Source organism: Empidonax traillii, unplaced genomic scaffold, assembly GCF_003031625.1.
Source record: "Empidonax traillii isolate 1590-97213 ecotype Southwest subspecies unplaced genomic scaffold, ASM303162v1 scaffold30:size3273891, whole genome shotgun sequence".
NCBI lineage: Eukaryota > Metazoa > Chordata > Aves > Passeriformes > Tyrannidae > Empidonax > Empidonax traillii.
In genome coordinates this window covers 548,047-574,260 of record NW_020955223.1, presented here as the reverse complement: position 1 = coordinate 574,260, position 26,214 = coordinate 548,047, and the positions used below count along the sequence as shown (strand labels likewise).

The 26,214-nt window shown below is 42.1% G+C and overlaps 1 protein-coding gene across 1 annotated transcript in view; it reads left to right on the top strand.

Moving 5' to 3' along the window:
• The first annotated feature begins 14,647 nt into the window (after positions 1–14,647).
• Positions 14,648–26,214, top strand: part of PON2 (paraoxonase 2) — a 14,482-nt gene continuing 2,915 nt past the window's right edge. Inside the window, exons 1-5 of the mRNA XM_027910756.1 lie at positions 14,648–14,774; positions 18,582–18,652; positions 22,926–22,981; positions 23,881–24,046; positions 25,144–25,409. Of these exons, the coding sequence (XP_027766557.1) occupies positions 14,701–14,774; positions 18,582–18,652; positions 22,926–22,981; positions 23,881–24,046; positions 25,144–25,409 (633 nt within the window). The 5' untranslated portion in view covers positions 14,648–14,700. The remainder of the gene's footprint in view (positions 14,775–18,581; positions 18,653–22,925; positions 22,982–23,880; positions 24,047–25,143; positions 25,410–26,214) is intronic.

The window sequence follows — 26,214 nt, the reverse complement described above, 5'->3', positions numbered from 1 at the left end:
CAGTGTCTTAACACACCTGGCTAGCGAGGTTTCAGCTCTGCCATTCCCTTCCTCTGTAGGCGGCTGGCTAAAGCACGTTTCTTCAGCAGCAGTAACACAGCCTCCCTGTGAAGCTGTCTGTTCTGCTCTGAGGCCTTACATCTTAAGGAGGGAAGTGTACTGAAAGTCAGATCTGTGGGCCTGAAGCAAAAAACAGATCCTTGAGTTAATCCCACACTTTGATCTCTTCTGAGCAGTGCATGCTTGTAAAAATACTGTTGCAGTAGTGATCACAACCCCCTCATTCTGCCCTGGCCCCTACAGCATCTGCAGCATCAGACCAAGTCTGCCACGCTGCTGCCCACTCCATGGGCAATGTTGCTTTTTATATCCCTTGTGTTGCCAAGTATATCCCTTCTTTCTTCTTGACAGCTCTCAGTTCCTAAGATGGATTAAGCACAGCCCTTTTACTTACTAATTTCACACATTTTTTTTGCTAATAATAATATTGATTTTTTTTTTCACTTCTGTACATCTTTCTGCCTGCGTTAGCCACCATTATATTTTATCTGATTTCCTTTTTCCAGAGTGCTGACTCTGAGTGTGAAGATTACATAAATCTTCTCCATGCTTCTTGCTTTATTTCTTATTAGGAATAAAACTGTTCAGCTGTGCCAGGTGCAAACTATCGTCTCCAGGTGCTCAGCTGTAAATCATCATTTGAGAAAAATCCTCTCTGTAAATCCAGCCCTGTGTCAGGTTAAACCGAAACCTTCTTAGTACCATTAGTTTGGAATCCTCCTCTTGTTCTTTGTTGTATTATTTCACTTTTGCTTTCATATGCTAGGGATGGAAATAGTCTAAGACCCTCAAAGGCAGTTAGACATAAACTCCCCAAGTCACTGGTAGTCAAACTCCTGGGAGCTTGAAAACCATGTGTCTAGGAGAGTTGGGGCCTTATGGTTTTGTTTTCAGTCAAGCAATTATAAATTAGAAACATGGACCAAGTGAGACGCTTAAGCCTTAAGGTACATGCATGCTACAAAATCAAAAGTGGATGTCAACAATCCAGAATTTTGTTCTCATGGAGCTTCATGTCCAAAGACTTCATGGCAAAAGCTTAGCTCACCCTTCCACAGGTTTTGTTTTGCTTTTGTGCCTGCTATTTCCAACTTCAGCCCCAAGGATTTGTTTCCTTCATTCCTGCACATAGTTCCAGTTCCTACTATCAGTGTATTTATTAGCATGTCCATAAGTTCAGGGTTGGATTAGCTATTGGTGTTAGATTGTTAGCTGTTGAATTTAGGATGTTTTAAAATGAGGAATAATCTCTCAAAAATCACTAGTAAGATAATGACTAGATTTTGTCCTATAAAAAGTATGCTCAAAATGCACTTGCTCTACAAAACAGTTAAAAAAACCACTATCATTACCAAGACAGAACACTTGAAGGTTATTTTTGACTCAAAGGGCATGGGTGTTGTAAACAGGATGCATGTACACAGACAGAATTTAAAATCAGGTCTACAGTATTTTAAAGGCATGGTGAAGACAAATCTTGCCTATCTATGCTTAATGGAAAATTCTCATATTTTTTGCAGCTTGATGTCACAGTATCTGGCAGTGTTTTAAACAGTAGGGTTTGCAACCAAACTTAAATGTGAATATGAATCTCTACCACTTCTTTCCTGCTGATGAAGTGAGGCATGAACTATGGGTTTCAATGAAGCCTGTGGGAAATAGTTCTTTAAAGACAAGTGTCCCTTCACAGCAAAAATAATTCATTTCCCACAGAAAGCGCCTTGCAGGCAGCTGCATCTCCCCTACCCACTCTGATGTCTGACTGCTGCTACTTGGCCAGGTTTCCTGGCTGGGGCTGAACCCTGGCAGCAATCAGCTGAAGATAAGGCATTCTCACCAGGCTCTTCCCAGCAACTTTTGCCTTGCCTGCCAAACTGAGATTTATGCAGAGCTGAGACGGTGTCTAGGAGATGGTTCCTATATATTAAATCATTTGGTTGATATTAAATATGTAATGAATAAAGTGACAGGAGTTTTAGCACAGGCAAACAACCAAAGTGAGAAAGGATCTATAGTTTTGAAACTGCTCTAAAATGCCAGTCTGTTTGGGTCAAAATACTAAGGAATGCATGAAGGAATATAAACACTTTCAGCAGAAGCTGTACTGGTATCCTTTGAACAGCCACCAAGCAGCCAGCTGTCTACTGGCCTGGGAATTGAACTATTCCTGCTCTGAAGGACTGAATTTGAAGCAATGCCAAAATAAGGCATGTGGAAGAATCTGCCAAAAAGGTGGAATAAGTGGAGAAGGAAGAGGGGATATCACAAATTAAGCAGTTCATCACAAGCACAGCTGGAGGCAGCAGAGACAGGGACAGTGCAAGTCTGAGGTAGCTTCATAATCATCCTGTGCCCATGGGGTCGTGCCACCGTCTCCGATGAATGTTTTCAATCTTTGCTTCCCATCCTTTCCTGGCAAATCAGTCACTGATACACAGTGGTTGCTTGCTACATTTCTAATCAACATAACCTGTTAAGCTTGCTCCTTCTGAGCATTGCCATCTACCTTCCCTGAGTGTCATCCAATTCATAGTGACAATATAGCTATGTTAGTGTAAATTGGTATGTGCACATTATATTAGATGCTGGTTTTCTTAGTACTGGACTGGATAAATCTTGCTCCAACTGCAGAAATTCTGTCTCTTATTGACAGACATCCAAAACATGCATGAGCAATGCAAAGCTGGCTTAGCCTTGACAGGGCTGTGAGGGATTCTTGCATCATGGAATGGCGCTTAATATGTTTATTCACCATCTTGAGTCCCTTAGTATAAAAGCCAAGAAAACAAAAGCAAATATTTCTCGTTTAAGCTTACAGTGGCCTTGACTTACACCAGTTATTAAAATATTCCCTGAGGAAAGAAAATAACTACTGCTATCATTTACCTTCTAAGCCTCTGAATGACTGAACCAGTAATGTGGTAAAAACATCAACATCTTATAGCTATTTGTATTTTGATTTTCTGTGTATTGCTGTTTCCAACATTATATAGAATACCTACTGTAAAGTTATATTCACTTTAATGAGGTCTGAGTTAATTTACTACATCTGTATAGAAAAACGTGCCTGCAGTATGAAAAGCATTTAATTTCCATTTAAAAATCTGTTGCCATAGTGACCAATCACAACTTTCTCAGTAGCTTTGTCTAGGGATTGGATGGAAGCTTTATTTTTGCTCCATTTTATTTTTTTTTCCCTCCTTTATTCTCTGGGCCAAGTCCTTATTTAACTTCTTTTTTATTTTTTTTATAGTCTGTTCTTTTCCAACCATATTCTCAATTAAGTCATTAAGAGTTCTACCTGAGTTTAAAATAAAGATCACGACTTGTGGTCTTCCTTTTAAATCATTATGTAAAAAACAGGAAAAGACAATGCTGCACACTGTAGGCTTTCCTTATTGTCAACACCCAGGCCTAATACAAGAAGGAGTCCTGAAGTATCAAAAGCCCTGAGAGTCTGACACCTTTTAGTATCGATATAAGCATGTCAAAAATCTGGTGAATCGCATCTAAAAGTGAAAAGCACTTGAAGAAAATTCTTGATATTTCAAGAAGATTCTTCATAACCAAACCTTTAAAAAAATCAACCCACTTATAACTCTATTGCAGTACAAATCTTGTCAATAATGTACTTCTCTCTGGGAAATGGTAACTTAGAATGGTGATTTTATTCCTGCTTGAAATATATAACTTCTCCAAGAGAAGAACAGGCTAAAGAGCCTGCACGCTGCTTATCCTCTCCTTCTGAGTCTGGTGAAAGATTTTTCCATGAGGAGAGACGTGAGAGCATTTCTGAAGCAAGGTTAAGTAGACACATGAGATCTAGTTACTCACTTTTGCCATCACCTTTCTCAAGGCAAGGCTTTTGTTTGCTTGGTAGGCACAAGGAAGCATAAAAAACCTATGCAGACAGACACAATCCAGAGTGAGATCTTTTGTAAGATTATGTGACTCTTACAGCACGGCAATGCTCAGCTCAGACAAGAAAATATTTTTCCTCCTTTACACAAACATCGATCAGTACAGCATAAACATCTGACTCTTGAGTTTGTCAGATCATTGTCTCCTGCAAGAGTCTGTGGAAACACTTGTAGGGAGCAATTTCACTTGTCTGAAAATGGAAATCGAAAACAGATCAGGCATACTCTGGGAACACTAGGTGTAAAGTAAACTAAACATAATTTGGATTAGAACTCTCGTTATAAATATTTATATGTAATATATATACATAAAAATATGCATACCCTCTACAGGAGGGTACTTTTAAAAATAAATTATAGATGTTTGTCAAAGGCAATAATTTAATCGATATTTAGTTTAGTGAGTTGATTTTTAGAACGTTTAGTAAAAACATGCAGAAATAAAAAAATAATTAGTAAATAAGATATGTGCCATGGTGACTCTAGAAACTGCTTTCAAATACTATGCAGAAATAGAACATTACTGGTTTTCATTTATTAATTAAATTTTTTACTTACTGAACACTGAAATCAGTGACATAAAATCTGTTGGGCTTTTCAGCAAACTATGGGGGTTTCTTTCTTAATTCATCTAACTGCTCACCTCTGAGTCAACGGAAAATTCACTGAAAGATCTGGTCATCATACAGATATGCCTGACTCCTGGAGGAGAGGTCTGCAGAATAAGTCAGAGAATTCCCTTTAGAATAAAATCCTACTTTTCCTTCTAAGGACTTTCATTCTTGGTCTTATTTAAAATCACCCACTAAAAGACAAATTTCCCCAAACTTACAAGTTTTCTTAAAAGTGATATGCATTTTCTTTATTTTCTTACAAGTGATGTGCATTGTTCACATGTTAAAAACTGACAAAGTTGATACTGAAAAAAGTGAGAGTAAATATCCAAAGTGCTTGCAATCTAATGAATCTCAGAGGAAAGACTTTGAGGAAGATTTCTCTGATAATGTGCAATTTTGTGAGGGCTGTTTGATACACAAAGCAGGGTGCTTCAAAGAGCAAAAGTTAAACCAGGACGGAGGGGGCCCAAATATTTGGCTTTGCCTCAGTTTGGCCATTGATGCCTATGATACTGATTACAGGTGCTCCCTTGGGCAGGTGAGGGATGGAAGGAGGCTTATGGCTTGCAGCAACGAAGCCTCTGCCCAAACCATTCCCTCCCAGCACTCAAAGCCTACACGTGATCAACACCCTGGGAGACACAATGGCACTGTATTGGCAGTCTAGTGACATTCGCACCTAGAAGTGTACTTCTAGGGGAAGGGCATCATTAGGAACAGAGTCTGCTCTTTCTGAGACAAATCCCTGAACCATCTCCATAAAACACAAGAGACTCTGAGGAGTTGTAGAAATCAGAGCAAAACTAGACTCTCGGCACAAAACTTCAAGGAAAATGCAAGCAAGAACCAGCTGTATGATTCTCCAGCTGAGGATGTCAGGGATGGCAGGTCTCGTTTTCTGTGCTCTGGCTGGGAACACCTAAGTGCCCATGGCTGCATCTGACTTGCTGTGCAGAGAAGGCCCTAGGCCAGCCCAATGCCAGCAGACTCGTGTCTCTCTATTTTCTTTTGAGTTTTGCAAAACGCTTAGTTCTGTCAGTGAAGACACTCTACACAACCCTTGAAGCCCCACTTAGGCTTTAAAAGAAGAGTGGTGAAAGTTTAAAACGTGCAATTTTACTGAATTGCAAAATTGTGCCACTAGGTTATAAAAAAAAACAAGTTTTGAAGCTGCTAATATGAAAAAAACCAACCACAACCACAAAATCACTTCTATGGATAACAGAATTTTAAAAAATCAGAACGCACATATTGATAATAGATTAGTAATAGATCACAAAAACATTTTAACAGGTGATACTGGAGTGCTCTACAGCCTTGTGATCATTATATGTAAGTTTGCTGAAGGATGAAGGCACATGGCCTTATTTCCTGTTCATTGCGCTGGTAATTTATAAGTGAAATTAATGTGGTCAAAATTTGGAACACAACATATTCTGCACTGTGTGTACCTCCACACTGTGATCAGAAATGTTAAATTCCCTCAAAGATGCTAATCAAAGGTTTAAAATATAATCCTTGCTGCTTTCTTACTATAAAAGAGAAATCAGCCTTTTTCTTTTATGCTTCAAATTTATGCTCACGTTAGAACAACAGGTGGACCATAGAAAATGTATGCACTGTCTCCTAAAAAACTGTTGGCAGCCAAATTCTAATACTTTTGATGCCACATGGCTCAAGCCACCTACCTGCTGGAGGGCTGCTGGGACCAGTCAGACAGGGTACTCCAAGGAGAGGAGGATAACTATAGTGTTTCTGGGTGTCAAGTGTACAACACGCCATGCTGAGTACCCTCTAGCCCCTCTTTGTTTTCCTTGTGATGATATTAGGCAGGAAAGACAAGGCCTAGCTTCTTTTCTAGAAGGTACATCAGAGCCTAATGGGATTCATGTGCAGCCTGCTCTTGAGCTGAATTAGGCTGAGAGTGAGATGGATGTCTGCACCCGATAGGGCTCTATAGCACCCATGGGTGCCTTCTCAGTCTGCCACTCACATGCCACCTCCTCCAAAAAAGCAGAGTGCAAAGGATGGGGCTGAGGGGTAATGGTTTTGGATGCTGCAAAGGCTTTGGCTCTACCAAGGCCACACTTTTTGCTCTTTGGCACATGTTTGAAGAGGAAAGGCTGTGGTTTCTGTATGTGTTGGATTAGGTCTTACAGTCTTTTTCACATTATCTGTTCCGAGTTTATGTTTAAAATAAAAGTAAAATAGCTTATGAATCCATATGAATTATACTTTTATACGGTTATATGCTGTTATAACAGTGTACATACATATATACTCACATGCTGTTATACCTGAATGAAAGTATTTTTGAAGATAAATATTAAGAATACAAGTGCAAATAGGTAAAATATCTTATTTATCTATATACCTGCAGGAATCTCTTGGCTTTTTCAGATTTAATGTGAGTATAATTTAGACAGCCTCATCTAAAGGGATGTTATTGCTTTCTGTTTGCACTTATAGCTTAAGTAAATCTTGGCTGGAAGATTTTATGCTTTATATTTATCTTAATTCCAGTGGAGGATGGGTAATCATACTCTGTGTAGTAATTTGACCTTAGGTGCACACTCTGTATTATTCAGTGGTCTCTCCCACCCTGTTTACCCAAAAGATTAGATAAAAGTATTTTTCTGTTAGTTGTAGCTTTATAAGAGTATATTTAGTTTTCATATCTGTTTTACAAGAAGGTTTTGAAAATTCAGAAAACAAATCCAGACACATACAAAAACAATCAAATACCTGCGGGAAGTTCTTCCCACTGAAAGTGATGATAAGGAGATGTTATTCATCTAGCTTGTGATTAGGCAGGCTCATAGGCTGGGTTTGCAAACACCCAGTCTAAATGCCAGATGTCTTTTAAGACTGCAATTACTCAAAACTGCCAAAAAATGTGAGCAAAGTTGATTCTGTTACTCCTCATGCCCTGACTCTTCTGTCTTGCTGTCTTGGCCTCCAAACTACTTCTGCTGATAGGGATGCTTTCCATGCTAAAGGCAATGGCTGCTAGTTGCAAGGCTGTTCTCAGGTTTGTAAGCATTTTGCTTTGTACACTGTCAATAAACTAAACGGTGGGTGAAATCCATATATATGACCTCCCTAACACAGCAACTCTGGCCTCTCTCTGCATCTGCGATTCCCCTGCTGGTAAAGAAAAGACCTCAGTTCAACCCCCCTCAGCCCCCTTACAATACCCCTGGCTTCTTCCTACATGCAACTGAACATGAAACTACAAGATAAGAGTGTGAACACAACAGGGTCAGGCCAACTGAACTACTGAACCCCTGATGCCATTTCTAGGTAAGGATGTTAACCTGGGTTTCTGCCACTCCTAGTTGTCTGAAACCCCAAATATTCCAGCTGCATATTGCCTACGCATGAGTTGCAGTTCTCTTGTACAGTTTCAGGTCAGCATCCGCTCAATGGAGAAGTATGAAGTATGAAGTGCATTTCACTGTAGTCTAATTTAAAGGTCTCCTTACCTTTGTGTCATGTAATAACCACCACAGACAACATCTATGTTTGTGTCTTTGAAGCAGCTCCAGTAACACCAGTACCAGGACTTGGAACTGTGAGACAAGCTTAACTTATTCTTGGTGGTGTCATATTGGATTTTTCCTGACGTAAATCTTCAAGTAGGTTGGGGTGTACATATGGGATAGCCCAGAAAGTGAAAAACCAGGTGTAGGAAACATAGTTCATGAACTCTGAAGAAATGTGCAGTTCAGTGTTCATTCTGTACTTCAGTTTCCTCTTTTCTTTATGCTTCATAGTGCCAATACAATTTAAGCAACCATCGTTTTGTAAATAAACTTTATATACTAAAACTGTTTATCATGCTTGCAATTTACTGTAGCACAAAACATCATAGAGTAGTAGGTATAACAGTTTTTCTTGTTTGTTACTATATTTATAAGTCAAGGTTATTTCCTCTTTTTGTGTTGAAGCATTTCAAAAGCTGCTGAATTTCTAGATCTCACTTTGCTTAGATCTTTTTACTTAGATATTGTATCCTGAAAATTCAGCTCTTGTTGTTTTGTTGGGCTTTTCTTTTTCCCTCTAAGAAATTTCACTGATATTTGCACTGCATAAATAAACAGGGGTAGCATCAGGTAATGCTTAATTGGGCATTTCCCTCTTAGTCCTTTTCTGTGTCACTGGGTTGTTATATTTAGGTGAGAGTCTGGGGTAGCATCAGTGTATCATCTTTACTACATCAGCCAGCCCTAAGCCTCTTGTGTCGTGAAACAGATGCCACAATTAAAAGTCAGTGCTGGATGCCTGCTGGTAAGATTTTGTTGGGCTGTACTTCACCTTCTACCCCGGAACACAACTGTGTGCAACACATATATGTGATATATGTACCAATGCTCACACCAGTGCAGCTAAAACTGCAAGAGTCTTTGACAGTGGCTAATATTTGATAGTGTTCAGGACATTGACTTTTTATTTTATTTATTTATTTATAAAGGCATTAAAGTAGGGTACACAGACTGGGCTGAGAGTCGGAGCAATTGCTATGCCTGAGAGTCCTGCTCTAACAGAGGAGTGATGATGACAGGAGCGTGCTCTCCTTTACTTGTGTTTGAGTCAGGAACCTCCTTCCTTTCATGTAGAGCTTTAATCTTCCAAAAACCACATGGCCCTCTCCCTCAGACGAACAACTATTATCAAGTCGCAGTGTTTGAGGAGCTTGCTGGCAAGATAGCAGAATTCACCTGCAAGACTTAAGCATTGTATTGCCAAGGTACACTACTGGCTCAGCACACTTCTGCCTGGAAAAAGACAGCATTATTTGCTTTACGCTTGTGACAGGGCTGAGCCATGGCAGTGCAATCAAAACCACCAGTAATATCCTGCACACCCAGCACACTGTCAGCAGCAAAGGGCATATTGCCTGGAAGGACCTCTCTGACTTTCGATTTAGGCTGGCGTTTCTCCAGTTTAGCAATTCTGCCACCCATAAAATAATTAAAGCAGCTTTCTTTGCTGCTGCTTCCAGATGCAGCAAGACTGCCGCATAAAGACAGTAAACAAGAGCTGGTCTAGGACATAGCCTTGCTTGGGGCTGTTTTTGACAGTGACATGTTCTGACATCTTGTCATCACTGAGAACCTCTTCATTACTTCATGCCATCATGAAAGAACCAAAATATACTCAGAAACTTATTTGCATACCCAAATTTATGCAGATGCCTCCGGGCTGCTCATGGCTAGCAGTTCTGGAGTCTTCAGATAGCTCTGCAAAGACCCAGTAGAGACTTTGGCTTGTTTTGAAGCAGGACAGGGCTGTAAGCCAGAGTGTTTCTGCAAGAGCCTTTTCAACACCCTCACCCACAAATCCGCCAGTGTCATTGTGACATGTAATTTTTCAGCAGTTAACAAAGTCAGTATACCTTGGTGTCCCTGCAGAAGTGTTTTTTCCTTTTTGATTGTAAAAGGCACTATGCATCTGCCTTCCTGAATGCCTTGAGATACCATCTCCTTATTAGGTGACAGTGGTGAACTCCAGTTTTCTAACTAGTTGGTGACACTAATTATGTGCAGTGGCAGGGTGTGAGCCTTGCTCTGTGGCAACTGCTCAGTGGCTGTAGGAATCTCTATTCCCTGCTTTTGAATGGGAAGCAAAGAAGTGGTTTTTAACTGTAGCAGAGCTGAAGAATGCAAGGTTTAAGAAATTGCTGAGGTATTAGAGCAAGGCATCTGCAATTTTCCTTTGATCAGCTAACAGGGTTAAAGTGGTTTTGGGCCACAGCATTTGTAGAGAATCTTGTCATTTCTATGATCTACAGCTTTAGAAGGCTTTTCCCTCTTCTTTCAGTAGGCAAACAGCAGGCTTTGCTTCCAATTTCTGCCTGGTTTTGTGGAACGCAGCTTTCTTGCCTGCCAATTTTAATTTTTACCTGAAGTTCGTTCAGCACTTGCATGTCAGCAGTAATCTGATGGACATAGCCTCTACATTAACCCAGTCTGAAGATCTGTATTCAGCAAAATCAATGAGTTTGGTTTAAGATCTCATTAAACTCTCTCTGAACCTTTTCACACTGTGTTGACATCTTCTGCTTGTTTTTACAGTTAAACTATAGTGACATCTGCCTTGTCTTCATGCCCATGTGTCCTCTTCTGAATTTTATTCAGTATTTGTAAAGGAGCTTTGTGTCAACGAACGCTACCTGACTCATCTCTAGTTGTCAATCAGATATGTCCTCAATGCCCTCCAGAGCTTGGGTCCCTCAATGCCCCCCATGGTCTGAACAGTCTACTTAATATAATCATGTATTGTATTATGGAAGCCTCCATTGTAGGCTTCTGTATTTACTCAGATCAGCCCCTGAAAGTGCTCTAGAACAATATTCTGACCTTTAATCTTTAGTGTAAATCCCTTGTAAATACTTTGGCAATGCAGATATCAGTGGATTTACTTCAGATTAACATCACTATTAAAGAGAGTAAAATCTGGATAAAAAGAGAGTTTCAGCTTTTTAAAAGTTTGTTTGGTAAAATACACTGTACTTCATTAATGACTAAAGAATGATGCATTTTGAAATAGTTTGTTGTAAAATCCAAGTCTGTGTGTACATAGCTTCTGTATCTTCTGTTTAAAAAGATCCTGATATGTGATAGAGAAGCACATGTAGAGGACATACCTTTTACAAGAGAAAGATTTAAGACTTACAAATTCTTTAGTACAAGAATTTCCATTTAATTTCAAACCCAACCCTTTATTTTCTCAGCAAGTTGTCTCACTTCCATCTATTATGAACTGGGAGAGAGAAGGAAGGAGTGAGGTTGGGCATCTAGAGAGTACTACCTGTTCTTCTTCATGCATGCTTTCCCAGATGGAACAAATCCACCCCTGGACACGTTTACAGAGAGCTTCTTTTCCTTCTTGACTGTAGAGGAGTCTAAATGACTAAATTAGCATATGACTTCTCCTGTCTTCTTACTCTGCTCACTTCCTCCCCTCCCAGGCTTGGTACATTATCCCCCTCCAGCTGATTACGTGCACACAGCTCATTCCTGCTTTTAGTCTTTATGCTATGTGGCAAGAGGTCACTCCAAGTCCCTCCTGAGTGTCCCAAAGCAAAGACCTCAGGGGGATTTGGAACCGAAGAGCATTCATGGATTTTCCAGCATTGCTGCTGCCACTTGGCCAGAGGGGCATGCTGCTGAGGGAAAGCCACAGCAGATGCTGACAGTGCCATTGGGCAGACCCCAGGCTGGTTGGGCATGTGCTGAGGAGGTAGGCTGCTGAGAAGCCCAGGGTCTTTATTTAGTCAAGGGTGACTTGATGAGTAGAGACTTCAAGGGAGATTGACTTTATCTACCTTCAGAAATCTACAGAGCAGATTTCTGCATTTGAATTAGTCACTGTAGGTTCCTTTCCAATGACTGCAGAGAACCGACCACTTCTTAGGAAAGATTTGTGGGCACCTTTCATATGAATTGCTACCTCAAAGTAGGTGTTTTCCTGCCGTGACCATACAGGGTGCCTAGGTGGTTTGATATCAGCAAAAAATATGGTAAAAGCATAACTCACTTTAAGGAAAGGCAGTAAAGTACTTGAATCATAGATCGATTAGGAGTTACTAAAAAGGTAAACCTCATCATACTGAGCTGAAAAGATTTAGGAGCTGGGAAAGAAACTTTGGGGATTTATCAAACTTGGCTTCCCATTTCCTTCCTTAACCCATACCTACTGCCTTTGTTGGATCTTGAGCTGGACGAACCCTTCATTTGACACAGTATGGCCACTTTTGCAATCTTATACCGTCCCTGATGTCTACATCTCCCCTGCAGACACTGACAGTTTATCAAATGAGTTGCACTCACCTTGTGCAAAGATTGAGTCCCGGTCAGTAAGCAGTATATGCTCTTGCACATTAAACTGTGGCTTAAGTAAACAAATAAAAAATACTATTCTAGTAAAGTGGTGCTGTGAAACCTGAGGTATAGAACTAGTCTTGCGTAAACCAGCAGCATCTTTTTTTTTTGATCATGGGTCAATCTACACAACATCACACCTGTTGGTGAAAAAGTGACACACCTGTCTCAGAGGGGGAAAGGATCTCTGCACAATAGTTAGAAGGGCTCACTGGAAAAGCTTTAAACTAGATTTGAAGGGGCAAAGGGATAAAACTATTATTAATAATTAGAGATAAGCCTGGAGGTAGTTAACCAATGTTTGATGGATGGTATGCTAGCAAGTTCCTTCAGTCTGCTGCCTCAGTGGCAGGGGGACAGAGAGGGATGGAGATCCATCCAGCAGCAAAGATGTAGGGGTTATTGTGTGTTAGAAATCACAGAAGCACGTGAAAATGGTCATGCAGGACTTAGGGCTTCTACCCCCAAAAAAGTGGCAGGATCAACAGTGCAAATGAAGTGCGTCTGCTCCGATGCATGCAGCATGGGCAACAAACAGGAGGGGCAGCAAGCCATTATGCAGCAGGAAAATCTATGGTATAGTTACTGTCATGGAAACAGGGTAGGAAGACATACACAACTGGAGTGCTGCAATGCATGACTATAAGCAGTCCTGTCAGCCTGACCTCAGCGCCAGGGAAGGTCATGGAGCAGATCACCTGGAGTGCCATCATGCACCATGTGCTGGACAATCAGGGGATCAGGTCCAGCCAGCATAGGTTTGTGAAAGACAGGTCCTACTTTAACAACCCGGCCTCCTATTACAGGGTGACCTACCTAGAGGATGAGGGAAAGGCTGTGGAGGTGTCTGCCTAAGGCCATTGACATCCTTTCCCACAGAATTCTCCTGGAGAAAACACTTATGGCTTGGATGCATACATTGTTTGCTGGCTAAAAAACTGGCTTGATGGCCAGGCCCAGAGAGTGGTGGTGTATGAAGTTAAATCCAGGTGGTGGTCAGTCACTAATGCTGTTGCCCAGGGCTCAGTAATTGGGCCAATACTATTTAATACCTTTGTCAGTGATCTGGAAGAGGAGATTGAGTGCACTCTCAGTCAGTTTGCAGATGACATCAAGTTGGGCAGAAGTGCTGATCCGTTGGAGGGTAAGAAGGCTCTACGGAGGGATCTGGACAGGCTGGACTGATGGCCTGAAGCCAGTGGTATGAGGTTTAACATGGGCCAAGTGCTGGGTCCTGAACTTTGGTCACAGCAACCCTTTGGATTCCTAAAAAAAAAAAAAAAATCTCATCTACCTATAATTCCAAAGTAATCAAGGACCCAAAAAAGGAAAAGAGGTATGTCAAAACAAAGGGGAAAAGAAATTTCAGAGTGTCTCCTCTTCTCTAGCACACTTTAAGCGTTACTACATATGGAGCATATGCTTGGCCTCAAGGGCAAGGGCAAGAAGAGCAGAGAAGTGTTTTTTAGTGATTGGTCAGATTTTCAGCAAAATGCAAAAGAATGTGAACCTTGCAGGTGAGAGCATTCACTGTGCAGGGAAGGGAAGATAACTGCTAAGGGAGGGCATTAACCTGCTAACGTGTGTTCCCCAAAAAATCAAAAAGCCCAGAGAGGTCAGTGCTGCAGATGATGCAAAAGCAGATTGCTGCATGGAGGGACTCTGGAGCCCCAAGGTGGATTCTGCACACCTTGTCCTGCACGGAGGAGAAAGCTGTTGGAGGGAGCATGGCAGTGGAAGAAGCATGATTTTGGGGGGAAACTTTGGTGTTAGTGCACACATATTAGCATGTGCATCTCAGTCTAGAGGTGTACACGGAGTACTTGTACATTCTGCATCACATAATCTTGGTCAGATACACTTCTTTTTGTACAAAACTTTTTTTTTCTTTTTTTTTCTTTTTTTTTTCTTTTTTTTTTTTTTTTTTTTTAAATAGCAGAGCTGGAACTTGGTCCACCTGTCTTTCCCCTGGGAGCTGTAGCATCGAGCCTGCAGAGGGCCACTGGGGCTCTCAGGTCCCTGGTGCTCGCAGTCCGTGAGGCGGGCGGACGGTGGAGCGGGTGCGGGTCACGGCCGGGCGGGGCACGGAGGGGAGGGAATGGGATGGGAGGGGACGCTGCCGGCGGGAGATCGGAGTCGGGCCCCGGGGGCGGCCCCGGCAGGCGCGGCGGGGCGGGACGGGACGGGACGCGGCGGAGCCCGGAGCGGAGAGCGGCCATGGGGAAGCCGCTGGTGGTGGCTCTTGTCGGGATAGCGGCAGCCCTGGCGGCGGAGCGGCTGCTGGCCCTTCGGTAGGAGCCGCCCTGCGGGGTTTCGGAGCGGCGGTGCGGGCCGTGCGGGACGGGGGCGGCCCGCGGGTGGGAGCACCAGCGCGGGGCTGAGGCGGGCGCGGGGCGGCGAGGGCTCCTCTCGCCCTTCGAGCTGGCGGGCACCGCAGCTCCCGGGCTGGGGCTCGGCTTCGGCGGACACCCGCCCCTGCACAAGTGCAGTGGCAGCCAGAGGGGAAGGGTTCTTCTTCATCATCACCATCGCTATCATCATCATTTTCAAGGGAATCGTTTTTCCCCAGAGAAAAACTAGGCACTGCGATGCCCTTTTCATCCTCTTTCTTCAAAAACTAACTTCGGGAGCATTTGTGCAATGGAAATGCCCTTTGCGGTGCGAGATTGTGAAACTCTCCTGGGAAGATGCTGGGAGCCAGGAGGCCAAAGGGAGAGGGTGCCCTGGGGCAGGGGGCCAGTACCTCTGTTTTTAAAGAGGCTGCAGTTAACAGGGATATATCAGACCCCAATATCTGCAAATTTATTTCATCTCCCACTAACTGGCCAAACAGTAAGTGGAAATCAGTTTTTCGGAAATGTGTTACTTTCTACCAAAGCTGACCTCTGGATAACAACAGCCCCTGTGTACATGAGGTTTCCTCTGACGGAGCACAGGCTTCGGTGATCCTAAGGTGTGACCTCGCTGCAGCTGAAATACCCAGCCATATCATGATCCATATCATATACCTCATGCCATGAGGTGAACACTGGTGTTACAGCGGCTTCTGTCCTGAAAGCTACCAAACACATAGCTGGTCATTTCAGGTCAGAAAAGTGAAGGTGAATTACTGTGTTAGAAGGCAACTACATCGTTATAATTTTGCTCATGTCCACAAGGACTTCAAATGCCCCATTTCAAATCAACAACACCCAGCTAATTCAATTTTGGGTAATTGTAGGTAATTACAGAAGCAGGGCTATACTGCCTGGCCCAGGTATCTCGCATAGATGTGTTTTCATGTTGTACTAAATCCACACCACAGTGATAGAAGAACCCTCCTGCCCTGGTGTTGCACAAGCTGGGATGGCAGAACTGGAAAATGTTCCCTGGCTTTAGTGGGGTGAGACATTTCAAAGTGCTTTAGAGAACAACGGTCCCCACATCTCCTCCAAATCAAATGAACAAATGCAATATTGGGAATCTGGTAAAGGATAATCTCCTGGTAGAAACAGGATCCCCCATCTCTGTAGCTCTCTGTGGGTTTTTCCTGTGTGCTGTGTTTTCAGCAAACTACAACAAAGCAGAGGTCTTAGGATGGTTGCTGAGTTTGGAAACACACAACTTCAGTTCACAAAGTACTCTAAAAGTCATTTAACACAATGAAGAGAAACTTGTAGTAGTTCTTGCTATGTGTTTCTGTTATCTATTCCCCAAGCAGAAGGCAGGAATCCAGCAAAGAGTCTTTGCAGTTCCTTCTGAGTTTGGTATTTTGTGGCATGTACAGAAGAAAACAGGTGAAGTTCTTGTGTGTTACCAGCTGAAATTACACTGATTTTCCCACTGACATTTTGAACTGCTCATTCTCAGAAGAAAGTGCTGAGCTAATTTGTAAAATGTGAATGTGAACTATATAATTATATAACGTGTGTTACTGTTTTCCTCAGAACAATATGCATATGATAATGTTCATGTATATTTATTTATGCACACACAATGTTATCTTTTTGTAACACTGTACCCATAGGGGACTCAGCTTGCATACTGTCTTCAAAACAGAGGCCTACTTCCAGAAAGATGCTGACAGTTTTAAAAGAATTAGGAGCAAAAACAAAAATGAGAAGTGATTTACAATCCTGTCAAAAAAAACCCTTCAAAACCAAAACCCAAAGATCCAAGGTTGGAGCATAGAGATGAGGAAAACTGAAAGAGAGGTATTTAAATATGCAACAGGTTCCTGCTGGAGAGGCCTATGCTCTGTGTCCAGTGAAGTAGGAAAGCAGGTGGAGGACTGAAACTGGAAAGAGAAACAGCGTGGGACAAGGTGCCATGCCCTGGGGTTGCCCCAAGTAGCAAAATTTCCTCCTTTGTTTTGAAGTTGCATCCCCCACATATTACAAGCCTCCTGTGTTCTTGGTACGGCCAGTTAGTTATCCAGGCCATCTGGCTGAGTGGCTCAGGCTGTGTGAACTAGATAAACCGACACATTTTGGAAAAGCCTCTGTAAGTGCTGCAGGCTTGTGACCAGTGTCCTTTTGAATTATTTTCATTCCAGACCATGAAGTGTTTCCCCGGGAATGCTGTCAGGATATCATCATCCCTCTCTGGCTGCTGGCTGAGTTCCTGCTGTACTTTTGGCTCAGGGTGGCTTGCAGCCTGCCTGGGAAATGCTGATGAACACAGGGAAGGGAAAAGCTCTAAGCAGGCAGCAGTGCAAACTTCAGGCAGGATGGCCCTGAGCCACCCTTGGGTGCTTGGTGGGTTTGGCTGTGCCAAGGTGTCGGTGGACAACGGGGGAGCTGATATTGCTCCTGTGCTGTTCGTCAGCTGGGAGCCAGTGAAATTCTCTGTCCGAACTCCTGGGCTGGAGAGAGAGGGCTTGGGAGGGTTTAACTTGACCCCTTTCCCTTGCTGTCCTCTGCACTTTTTACCCTTTTTCTTCTTTTCTTTTGGCCTTATGTTAACAACCCATGTCAATGATAAAGTGTTGAAACAACTTGCAATTCATATGTTAAGTAATTAAAAACATGCAGGACTGACATATCATACGGTGCTCACATATTTTTCATATCACTGACTGATACTGCTGTTTAGTTTATGTTTATGCCTAAAACTGTAACATAAACATGGCAAGTTTTTGCTATGGGATCTTTGCATTCAGAATTTCCTGTGGTTGGAGCAATAGCCTCAACACATGTATATGATAGGCATGCAAAGGAGTAACTATGTTGGGTTAAATGCTTTCTTCTGGGGACAAGAGAAAAAAAAAAAAAAGGAAGAAATATTCTAGTACTCTATCCTGACATTTTTATGTAGAAACACAACACATTTTCTTGGGGCACTGCTGACCAGCATGGTCAAACACAGCAGTCCTGGTTGTGAGGTGTCTTTCATAAAGATTTGCAAACAACTTGGAATGCAGTAAATCGAGAAACAAGAACTCATGTAGTTACCTGTCTGTATCTGCTTGTTCAAGGAAGCATGAGCCAGAGGCTGAGTTTTGTGGGCATTTGTGAATGAAGTAAGCACTGCTGAAGAGTGATGCTTGGAGTACCAGGAGAGAAAAGGAAGGGACAGGGTAATTGCTGAAAATTGTACTACCAAGTCCTGTTTGTTGTAAGGAAGTGAGTACTCCTGCCTTGCAACAGTGCTATAGCGACCTTTGAATGTGGGCTACAAAATGAAGAAGGTGCAACTGCTGGTGGCCTGGTCACCAAAAGCAGCCATTAGGTTGGAGTAGAAGGTTGCCCTCTCCTCATCTGAAATGCTGATCCTAACTGTGGGGTACTACTATATTTAAGTGACTGAAACCTGAAGAAAATTTGCTATCTTATTTTATTGTCTGAGTTGTGGTGGGCCATAAAAGCTTGTTCCTGATGCTCATGAACAAAATCAAGTTTCTGAAGTTACTCAGTGTGGAACAACCACTTAATCCCTGGACATGGGTAACTATCACAGTGATTTGCAGCAATTGCTGTTGTCAGTTCTGGGGTTTGCCTATTCACTATCTTATGGCTGGTTTGTTGCTGTGACGGGGCAGACAATAAAACTAAAAACTAGGAATGTTACCTGTTTTAAAACTGTCTGTGCGCTGTTAACTCTGCTCTTTTCTCTTGCAGGAACAGACTCAATGCTTCACGGGAAGTAGCCCCAGTAATGCTCCCGAACTGCCGGCTCATTAAAGGAATTGGTATGTGCTTAAAATAACTGAGTGCAATTGCTTTTGTTCAGCCTTATTTTGAAACGGCTTCTTAAAGCCAGCTTCCAAGCCTGATCCCAAAAACAAAGTGCTCATTTGACTTTCATTTGTTACATGGACTTGGAGGTAGGGAGAAACTGCAGGAAGAAAATTGTCCTGAAAAACTAGTTTGATATAATGCTTTTTGCCTTCAGTATTTAAGGTTTCTGTTCTTTTTTTTGAGTACCTTTCAAACACTTCTCCATTGCTGAGCCACTTAGGAAATGATCTGGCTTTTAGGTGAGTGAGGGCATGTTTGCTCCTCAGGTACCTACAGGTGTCTGTCAGCTGGTGACATCTTGAAGATAGAACATGCTGCAAGGGTGCAAGATTTTGGAGAAGACCACAGGCATATGGGGAAGGAGTGGCTGCTAAATGCCAGCCAGGATTGCCGGCCTTAGTGCCACATTTTGTGGAGATTTAGGAGCTGGCCAGTACCGCACGGTGCCAGTGGCAGGCAGGAGCTCAGTGTGGTTGTGCAATGCAGCTGTGTGGTTTCAAAGAGCAAGGGGTTATGTTTGTCATCTTAGTCTGGTTAGCACGGGGGTTTAACTGAGTGGCTGAAATGTTGACTTTGTACTTTGGGTCATGTGTTTAGCACACACCAGTGTTTCTGTCTTGTTTTTTTTTTTTTTTTTCTCTCTGGTTAGGATAACCAGTGTATAAAATGGATAGCTTTGAAATTGATTGCTTTTTTTGTGTCTCGCTTTCCCTGAATAATAATTTTTAAACTTAATGTAGACTTAATGGCTGGGGATTTTCCCCTCCCTAGTATTTTCAGAAATGTCTTAAATTCTTTTGGAATTTGCCTGGATTTTGCATGTGTAGAAAGGTCATTGGATGAGCTTTAACAGCCTTGCCTTTGAGCTTGCTGAGTTGCTGAGTTTGTTTCATAAATCTTGCTTCTTCCTTGTGTCAGGATTGAAACATCTTTGAAAAGTCAAATTACTGCCACAAATGAGTGTATGCTGAGTTCATTTGCCTGAGGTTATGTACAGAATTGCATTTGAAAAAAAATTCCAGGTCTTCTAGATTGAGCTGTAATTTACTCATACAAGATTCTGAATAATGCTTTTTTGATGATGATTAATATAATTCTTCTAAGTATTTCACTGTTGCAATCTTGTTAAGACTTTTTTGCAACATGATTGTTGTGTTGAGGAAAGAGGGAAAGCTGGAAATAAAAAATAGAGTTGTGTTCCATTTTTAACAGTATTTCACTTTTGGTGCCTGACATTTACATGGAGATCAGGTGAATTCTGAGAACCCATCTCTGCTTGGAGGTGCAGTGGATCAATTTACAGAGCTTCATTTATGCTTCTTGTTGTCCTCCTGTAACACTTTTGCTTTGCTGTACTCAGATCTGAAAGGTTGCTCCTGGGGGTGCCTTTGTGTAAGGATGCCTTTTTCCATGGACCTCTTGGCCTCTTGGGCCTTTTTCCTTTAAAGTGCTAGGATAAAGTTTAATAAATATTATGTCTTTATTTTAATGTTTAAAACAGTCCTTCTGAACTCTTAAGTGAGACATAGGTCCCAGAGCTGGATCAGCTCTAAGCAAAATAATCTTAAGCTATCCCCTTTTCTTTCTGCACAATTTCATCTTTTCTGTATCTCTGTTTTTAAGACTTTGATCTATTCTGCTTTTCAGATATTGTGCAACATAAGCACAAATGCAAACACTGAACAAGCCAATAAAAAATTGCAGTGTGTCCTAAACTTCATTCACAAATACACAGGAAAGGCTATATTTGCAGAATAAACAGTAGCTTCTGATTTTTATTGGTGCTTAATCATGTTACTGGTTTATAATAAACTAACCATATCTCTTGTCCTAATTCCTAAAGTTCAAGAAGCTACAATAGAAGTTGCAAGAAATACTTTCATCTTGGAACAATTCCTGGGATATAGGCAAAACAGTCTCGTGCTTTTGGACATGAAATCCAGATGGGGTTTTTATTGTTAGATACACCTGCAGAATACATCAAACTAAGATAAAGAACAACAAAAAGCCAACATTTCTAGAGTATGCATTAATTTTTCTCAATATTTGTTAATTTTTTTAAAAAATGCTGCCTGCTCAGGTAATCGAATGGACAAGGTGGGCTCAGTGATACAATTAAGCAATACCCTGCAGGTCACTGTTACCTAATGGATCACTTCCTAACTCTCTCGTCCCATATAGTGCCTGCAACAGCCTCCCAAAACGGGGCCGCAGGAGAGCCCGTGAGTTTCCCTGACCAGCTGTGTCTCCATCCCCTTCTCACTGTCTCCATGGTGCTGGCTCAGCAGGGTTGCGCTGAGTCAGCATTTCGCTGCTCTTCTGATGGCACTCAGTCGCTTCCACGCATACCAGGACCTGGCCATGAAGTGCCTGAAATGTGCTTTGCTGGGCACTTTCTTCTGAAGCAATTGGGTGCGGGGCTCTGAGCACTCTCCTTCCACCAGAAACTTGTAGTTTTTAATTATCTGCTCCCAATTAGCCTGCTCATCTTTCTGCTTGGCAGCCTCACTGGCTCAGTAGCGATAAATGATTATATCTCTGTTTATTCACTCACCAGTGTGTGCTGCCAGTAAAAGCAGTCTGTCCAGCTCATGTCACCATGGCAATTGAGCCTCTCAGCATTTATTTGTGCTTTTTTCCTCGCAGCAATCCTGGCAAGTGGAGAATCGCCACTAACCCCATTTTATAAATTAACCCAAATGTGGAAAGGCTGAGGCAAAGAAAGGGAGTTTTTGGTTTAGAACAGAGTGTAAACCAAGACAAAAAAAAAAAAAGCCCCAATTCAAAATTTTAATTGGAAAATACATGCTCTAAATGTCTCTGGACATATCAGTGCAGATATCTGCTTCCTGCCTGAGCCCAGTGAAAACTCCAGCAAAACCCCAGGGGTGGGTTAACAGGCTGGCTCCCCCTAAAATGCATCTTCAGACCTTTTGCTCTTCAGAAAGCAGGGATGCTCTGCTTGTTGGAGTCATGAGGTGGAGCAGGAGTTTCCTGAGGCTCAGAGTTTCCCTGGCCCTCAGTAAGTAGTTGTGCCACTGCATCTTCCCAGAGCTGAGCTGGGGAGAAGCTTTCCTGGATGGGTGAACTGGGGGTTCTCATTCCTCTCCACAAAGGCTCTCAGTGGTCCCAGGATAAATTACAGCCCAGCCAAATCAGTGCCAGGATAAATAGGAGTTACATAAAAGCAAACAGTAAACCCAGCTGTAATTTGCAGATGCTTCCTTGGGAGGAGATTGAGGTGCCAGGGATGGTGTGACCCATGCAGGCTCACATGTGTAGTCTATAGCAAAGTAGGAGGGGGTGTGGAGGCACAGGACAAGCTGGGTGGTAAATTAGCCTTGTGTTGGTAGCTCTGTTAAAGAAAACGCACAGAAGAATTTTCTTTAAGCTGATGCTCCTAAGTGGTTTCTGTAATCATCTGGAAAGTGGCTTGTGGGGAATTCTGTTTTTGCTGGTGATTTGGAGAGGAGAGGGGAGGCTTCTCAGGGGAGTGGTGGAAATGTGGGATGGCAAACGGGCTTCAGCTTTGAATGCAAAGCTCTATGGAGAGTGCTTGATGAAAGCCTAAAATTACTCTAGTGTCCTTAGTAAAGGGGTTTTATTTTATCTTCTTTCCTACCAGAGAAAAAATATTACAGGATATACAGGAATTGGCAATATTGGAAAGGATTACCTGCAGTTAAAAGTGTGGTCTAACTATTAAAGCCCTTAGCTGTTGTAGACACAGTAGGTTCTCTGTCACTCGAGAGCTTTAACTAAATATTTGGCAATCCATCTTTGTGGAGTGTTCCAGCTCAGCCAGGAGAATTAGTGTGCAGAATTCTCAGAGCTACCTCATGCAAGCCTGAGGCCCGAGTCATGGGTATGGTCCTGCCCTGGAAATCTCGTTGCCCACACTAACTGCTGCAGAACATTGTCGTCAGAACCTGGTGATTCTTCCCACCCTGTCCGGTGGCACATGGTGAGAGTCTGCCTGGCCACTGCAGGGACACCCCTAAGCCCCCAAAACAAAGTGAGCTGTAGTACTATTTCCTAACCTGACATGCTGTCTTTTGCTACCACTTTTAATGCAACGTGAACTTTTCCTCTGAACTTCATTGCATGAGCAGTCATATCAGAAAGGGTCATTCATGAGAGCTGGAATTGTACTAGAAAGGATTTTTTTTTCTATGGGAAATGTCTATTGTCACCTGAAAACCCCTGTTTATCTTCGTTTCGCAGAAGCTGGTTCCGAAGACATTGACATACTTCCCAATGGACTAGCCTTCATCAGCTCTGTAAGTGCCCATGGCACCTCCCCATGCAGGGGCCTGCTTTCTTCCTTACCTGCAGAAGCCATAGATGAAAATAGCAGGAGGAACAATTTTTTCTACAAGGCTGGCTGGCTCCCTAAGATCAGCCCAGTCTTGTGTTAGCTTAGCTGTCATTCCCTTGTGCTTGAGCAAGTGCACCAACACACAGAGGTGTTGGTGGCTCTGACACATATATATTGCACTGACACATATATATTGCACTGACTTATCTGCCCACAAACCTTGACTTTCTTTCATGCTGCTTCACTGAAATGTTGAAATGTCAATACTCTGCCATGTTAAGAAGATGTCTGAATTCCGAAATTAAAAAAAAAATCAGATTTTTTTGGGTTGATTATGTTGTTCCTGATATTTTTTTTAGCCTTTAGGACATAGGTTTTCCACCTTTCCTCTGCAATCAGGATAGCAGGTGATCATTTTCTAAAACAAAAGCTGATGTTTTCATCTATATGTTCCAGGGACACTCAGGGAATGATAATGTTGCAAAATTCATGCCAGAAATCATGATCTGTTGCACTGCTGCTGTTTCCCATGTCTTTACCATGTTGTAGTGGTGCCTGGTTCCCCCACAGGGTGTCATTTGTAGAGGGGTTTGACATACGGAGTGTGGCTGCAGTGGGGGCTGTGGTGCCTTGGGCATGGCTCCTTGTGCCTTCCATACAGTTTGCTCCCTCGGCACTGTGATTGAGGGCTTGCTAGGGAGAGCAGGGCCAGTCCCTCCCCCTCCATCGTGGCTCAGCAGGCTGAAACAGGGACATCTGATGTGTTCTTGCAAGTCGGAGCAAGACTCCAGCTTTTTCAGCCCTGTGATGCTCCCGTTTACCTTTTATCCAGAAATAATTTTCTTATGTTTGATTCTATAGGGCTTGAAATATCCAGGATTAACGAGCTTTGCTCCAGACAAGCCAGGTGAAATATTTCTGATGGATTTGAATGAAGACTATCCCAGGGCAGTGGAACTGAGAATCAGCCGAGGGTTTGATCTGTCGTCATTTAACCCTCATGGAATCAGCACCTATATAGACAAAGGTAAAGAGCTTGAGGTTGTGGCAAATATTGTCCTAAAGAGCACAAACAGAAATCCCTTTGCAGCACCCACAATAGCTTGCTCTTGCTAGGAGACAAAAAGGTTTTGGGGTTTTTTATCTTTGTTGGGCTATTTTCTAAGTGTCATCTGTCAAAGGAAACACCCTTGCACATAATCTCAGTCTGTCTGAAACAGAACGATGTCCTGTATATTAAAAGGAAAGGAAACGTTGGAAAAGTTTGAGTTGAAAACCACAGAAAATTTATTTGGCAGTTTACACCTGTCTCACACTGAGTTCAGGTATTTTGAGGAGATACACCCTTCACCAACTGGTAGTGCCCAGAGTGGAAACTTCTGTGGCAGAACAGTAATTACCAAGTCTCTGTAAATTACCAAAACCTCTGTTATTCTTTGGCCAAGCCAGGCTCTCTTCTCCAAGACATATTCTCCTGTGTCAGGTTCTGACTACCAATAAGGTATCTTTTTGCCTGTCTTTTCACCGGGGATTTAAGCAGGGCAATTAGAAGTCTGTAGATATTAAGAGAACCATTGCTGCAGCTTGACCTATGTCCCCATACAGTCACCCTTCAAGGGAAGGTATTGGAGAAATCAGTGGTGGCTAATTCAGGGTCTTAGCAGAAGGGCTGGGCAGAAGGACTGCAGCCTTCCCCAGGGTACAGGAGCTCGTTCTGCTTTCTCAGGGAAAGGGGTAAGAAAACCAAAGACCCTGAACTAGCTGGGCCATAAATCCTTCCAGTTGACTGCGGCTGTTTCCCAGATTGCAAAACCCATTGGCTTAGGCACAAGGATGAGGTTGTGATTTCTTTCTTCCTTGATAGAAGTAGCAAAAATGTAGTTTACACAGCAGTTCCTTGAGTGAGCCTGGGAGAAATGTAGTGGGAGATCTGGACCTCACTGCAGACGCATCCTGCAGTACATGGGTATTTGTGCATCTGCCTCTGAAGAGCCCTGAGACAAATGCACCAAACTTGGCATGTGCTCTGTACTAGAGGCTGCATCAGCACTGGGGGTGCTCAGCTGAGAATTCAACTGTTCAACTGCTGCTGAGAATTCAACTGTTTCCATTTCTTTTTTTAAGATGACACCGTGTACCTCTTTGTTGTGAACCATCCCCATCAGAAGAGCACAGTAGAATTGTTTAAATTTGTAGAAGATGACAATTCTCTTTTACACCTGAAAACCATTCGACATGATCTTCTGACAAGGTATGGGACCCACGTACTGTCTTTCTCCAGAACAGGCTGCTTTGGTGAAATCCAGTGTATGGTGATTTTTGGTTATTATTATTATTATATTATATTATATTATATTATATTATATATATATATTATATATTATATTATAATAATAATATATTATTGATGTATTGATGTATTGATGTATTAATAATACATTAATATGTAATATTTCCTCTTTAACCAGCATCCCTGTTTCTCTTATTGATTACTTCTTATCTGTGTACTCAAAAGCAATTTTTCTCCCATCTCTTCTGTAAATTAGATTTTTAATAGTTGTCCCACTAAACTAGTCTTAAGCACTGCTGTGATGCCAGTGAATTAGCTTAGCATCCATTTCTCCTTCTTTCATGTAACCCACTCTTAGATCATTGCAGATACAAAAGATCTCCAGATGTTTTATTTTTCTGAATTTGCTATGCTGTGCTGTAAAAATAAACATAGCTTTGCTTTTTCTTTTTTCTTCAATACAAAATTTTCTTGGTCTGTCCTACTGAAAAATGATTGTAAGATAAACAGAACCAGATTGATAAAGTTGTCACAACATCTGCCTCTTCTCAGTTTTACACTTGAAAATAATGAAAAGAGAGAAGAATTTCCATGGGCTTATGGACAGACAGCCAGATCTCTAGTTGATGCCCTATGGTCCTGTTCAGGTCTCAGCACTGCATAGTCCTGGCTCACACAAGAAAAAAAAAAAGAAGTAAAAAGGATCTAAATAGCTCAGTCTCTATCTGTAGTACTGTCTCTAATTGCAGCACCCTTATGTCTGTGGGATGACCATGTCCTGCCTGGTTTCTGGGCAGTCCTAAAATGTTTCTTCATAACTCTCATTTCATTATTTTTATTTTTTTATTTAATTTTCTCAATTTTTTTTTTTTTTTTTTTTTTTTTTTTTTTTTTTTTTTTTTTTT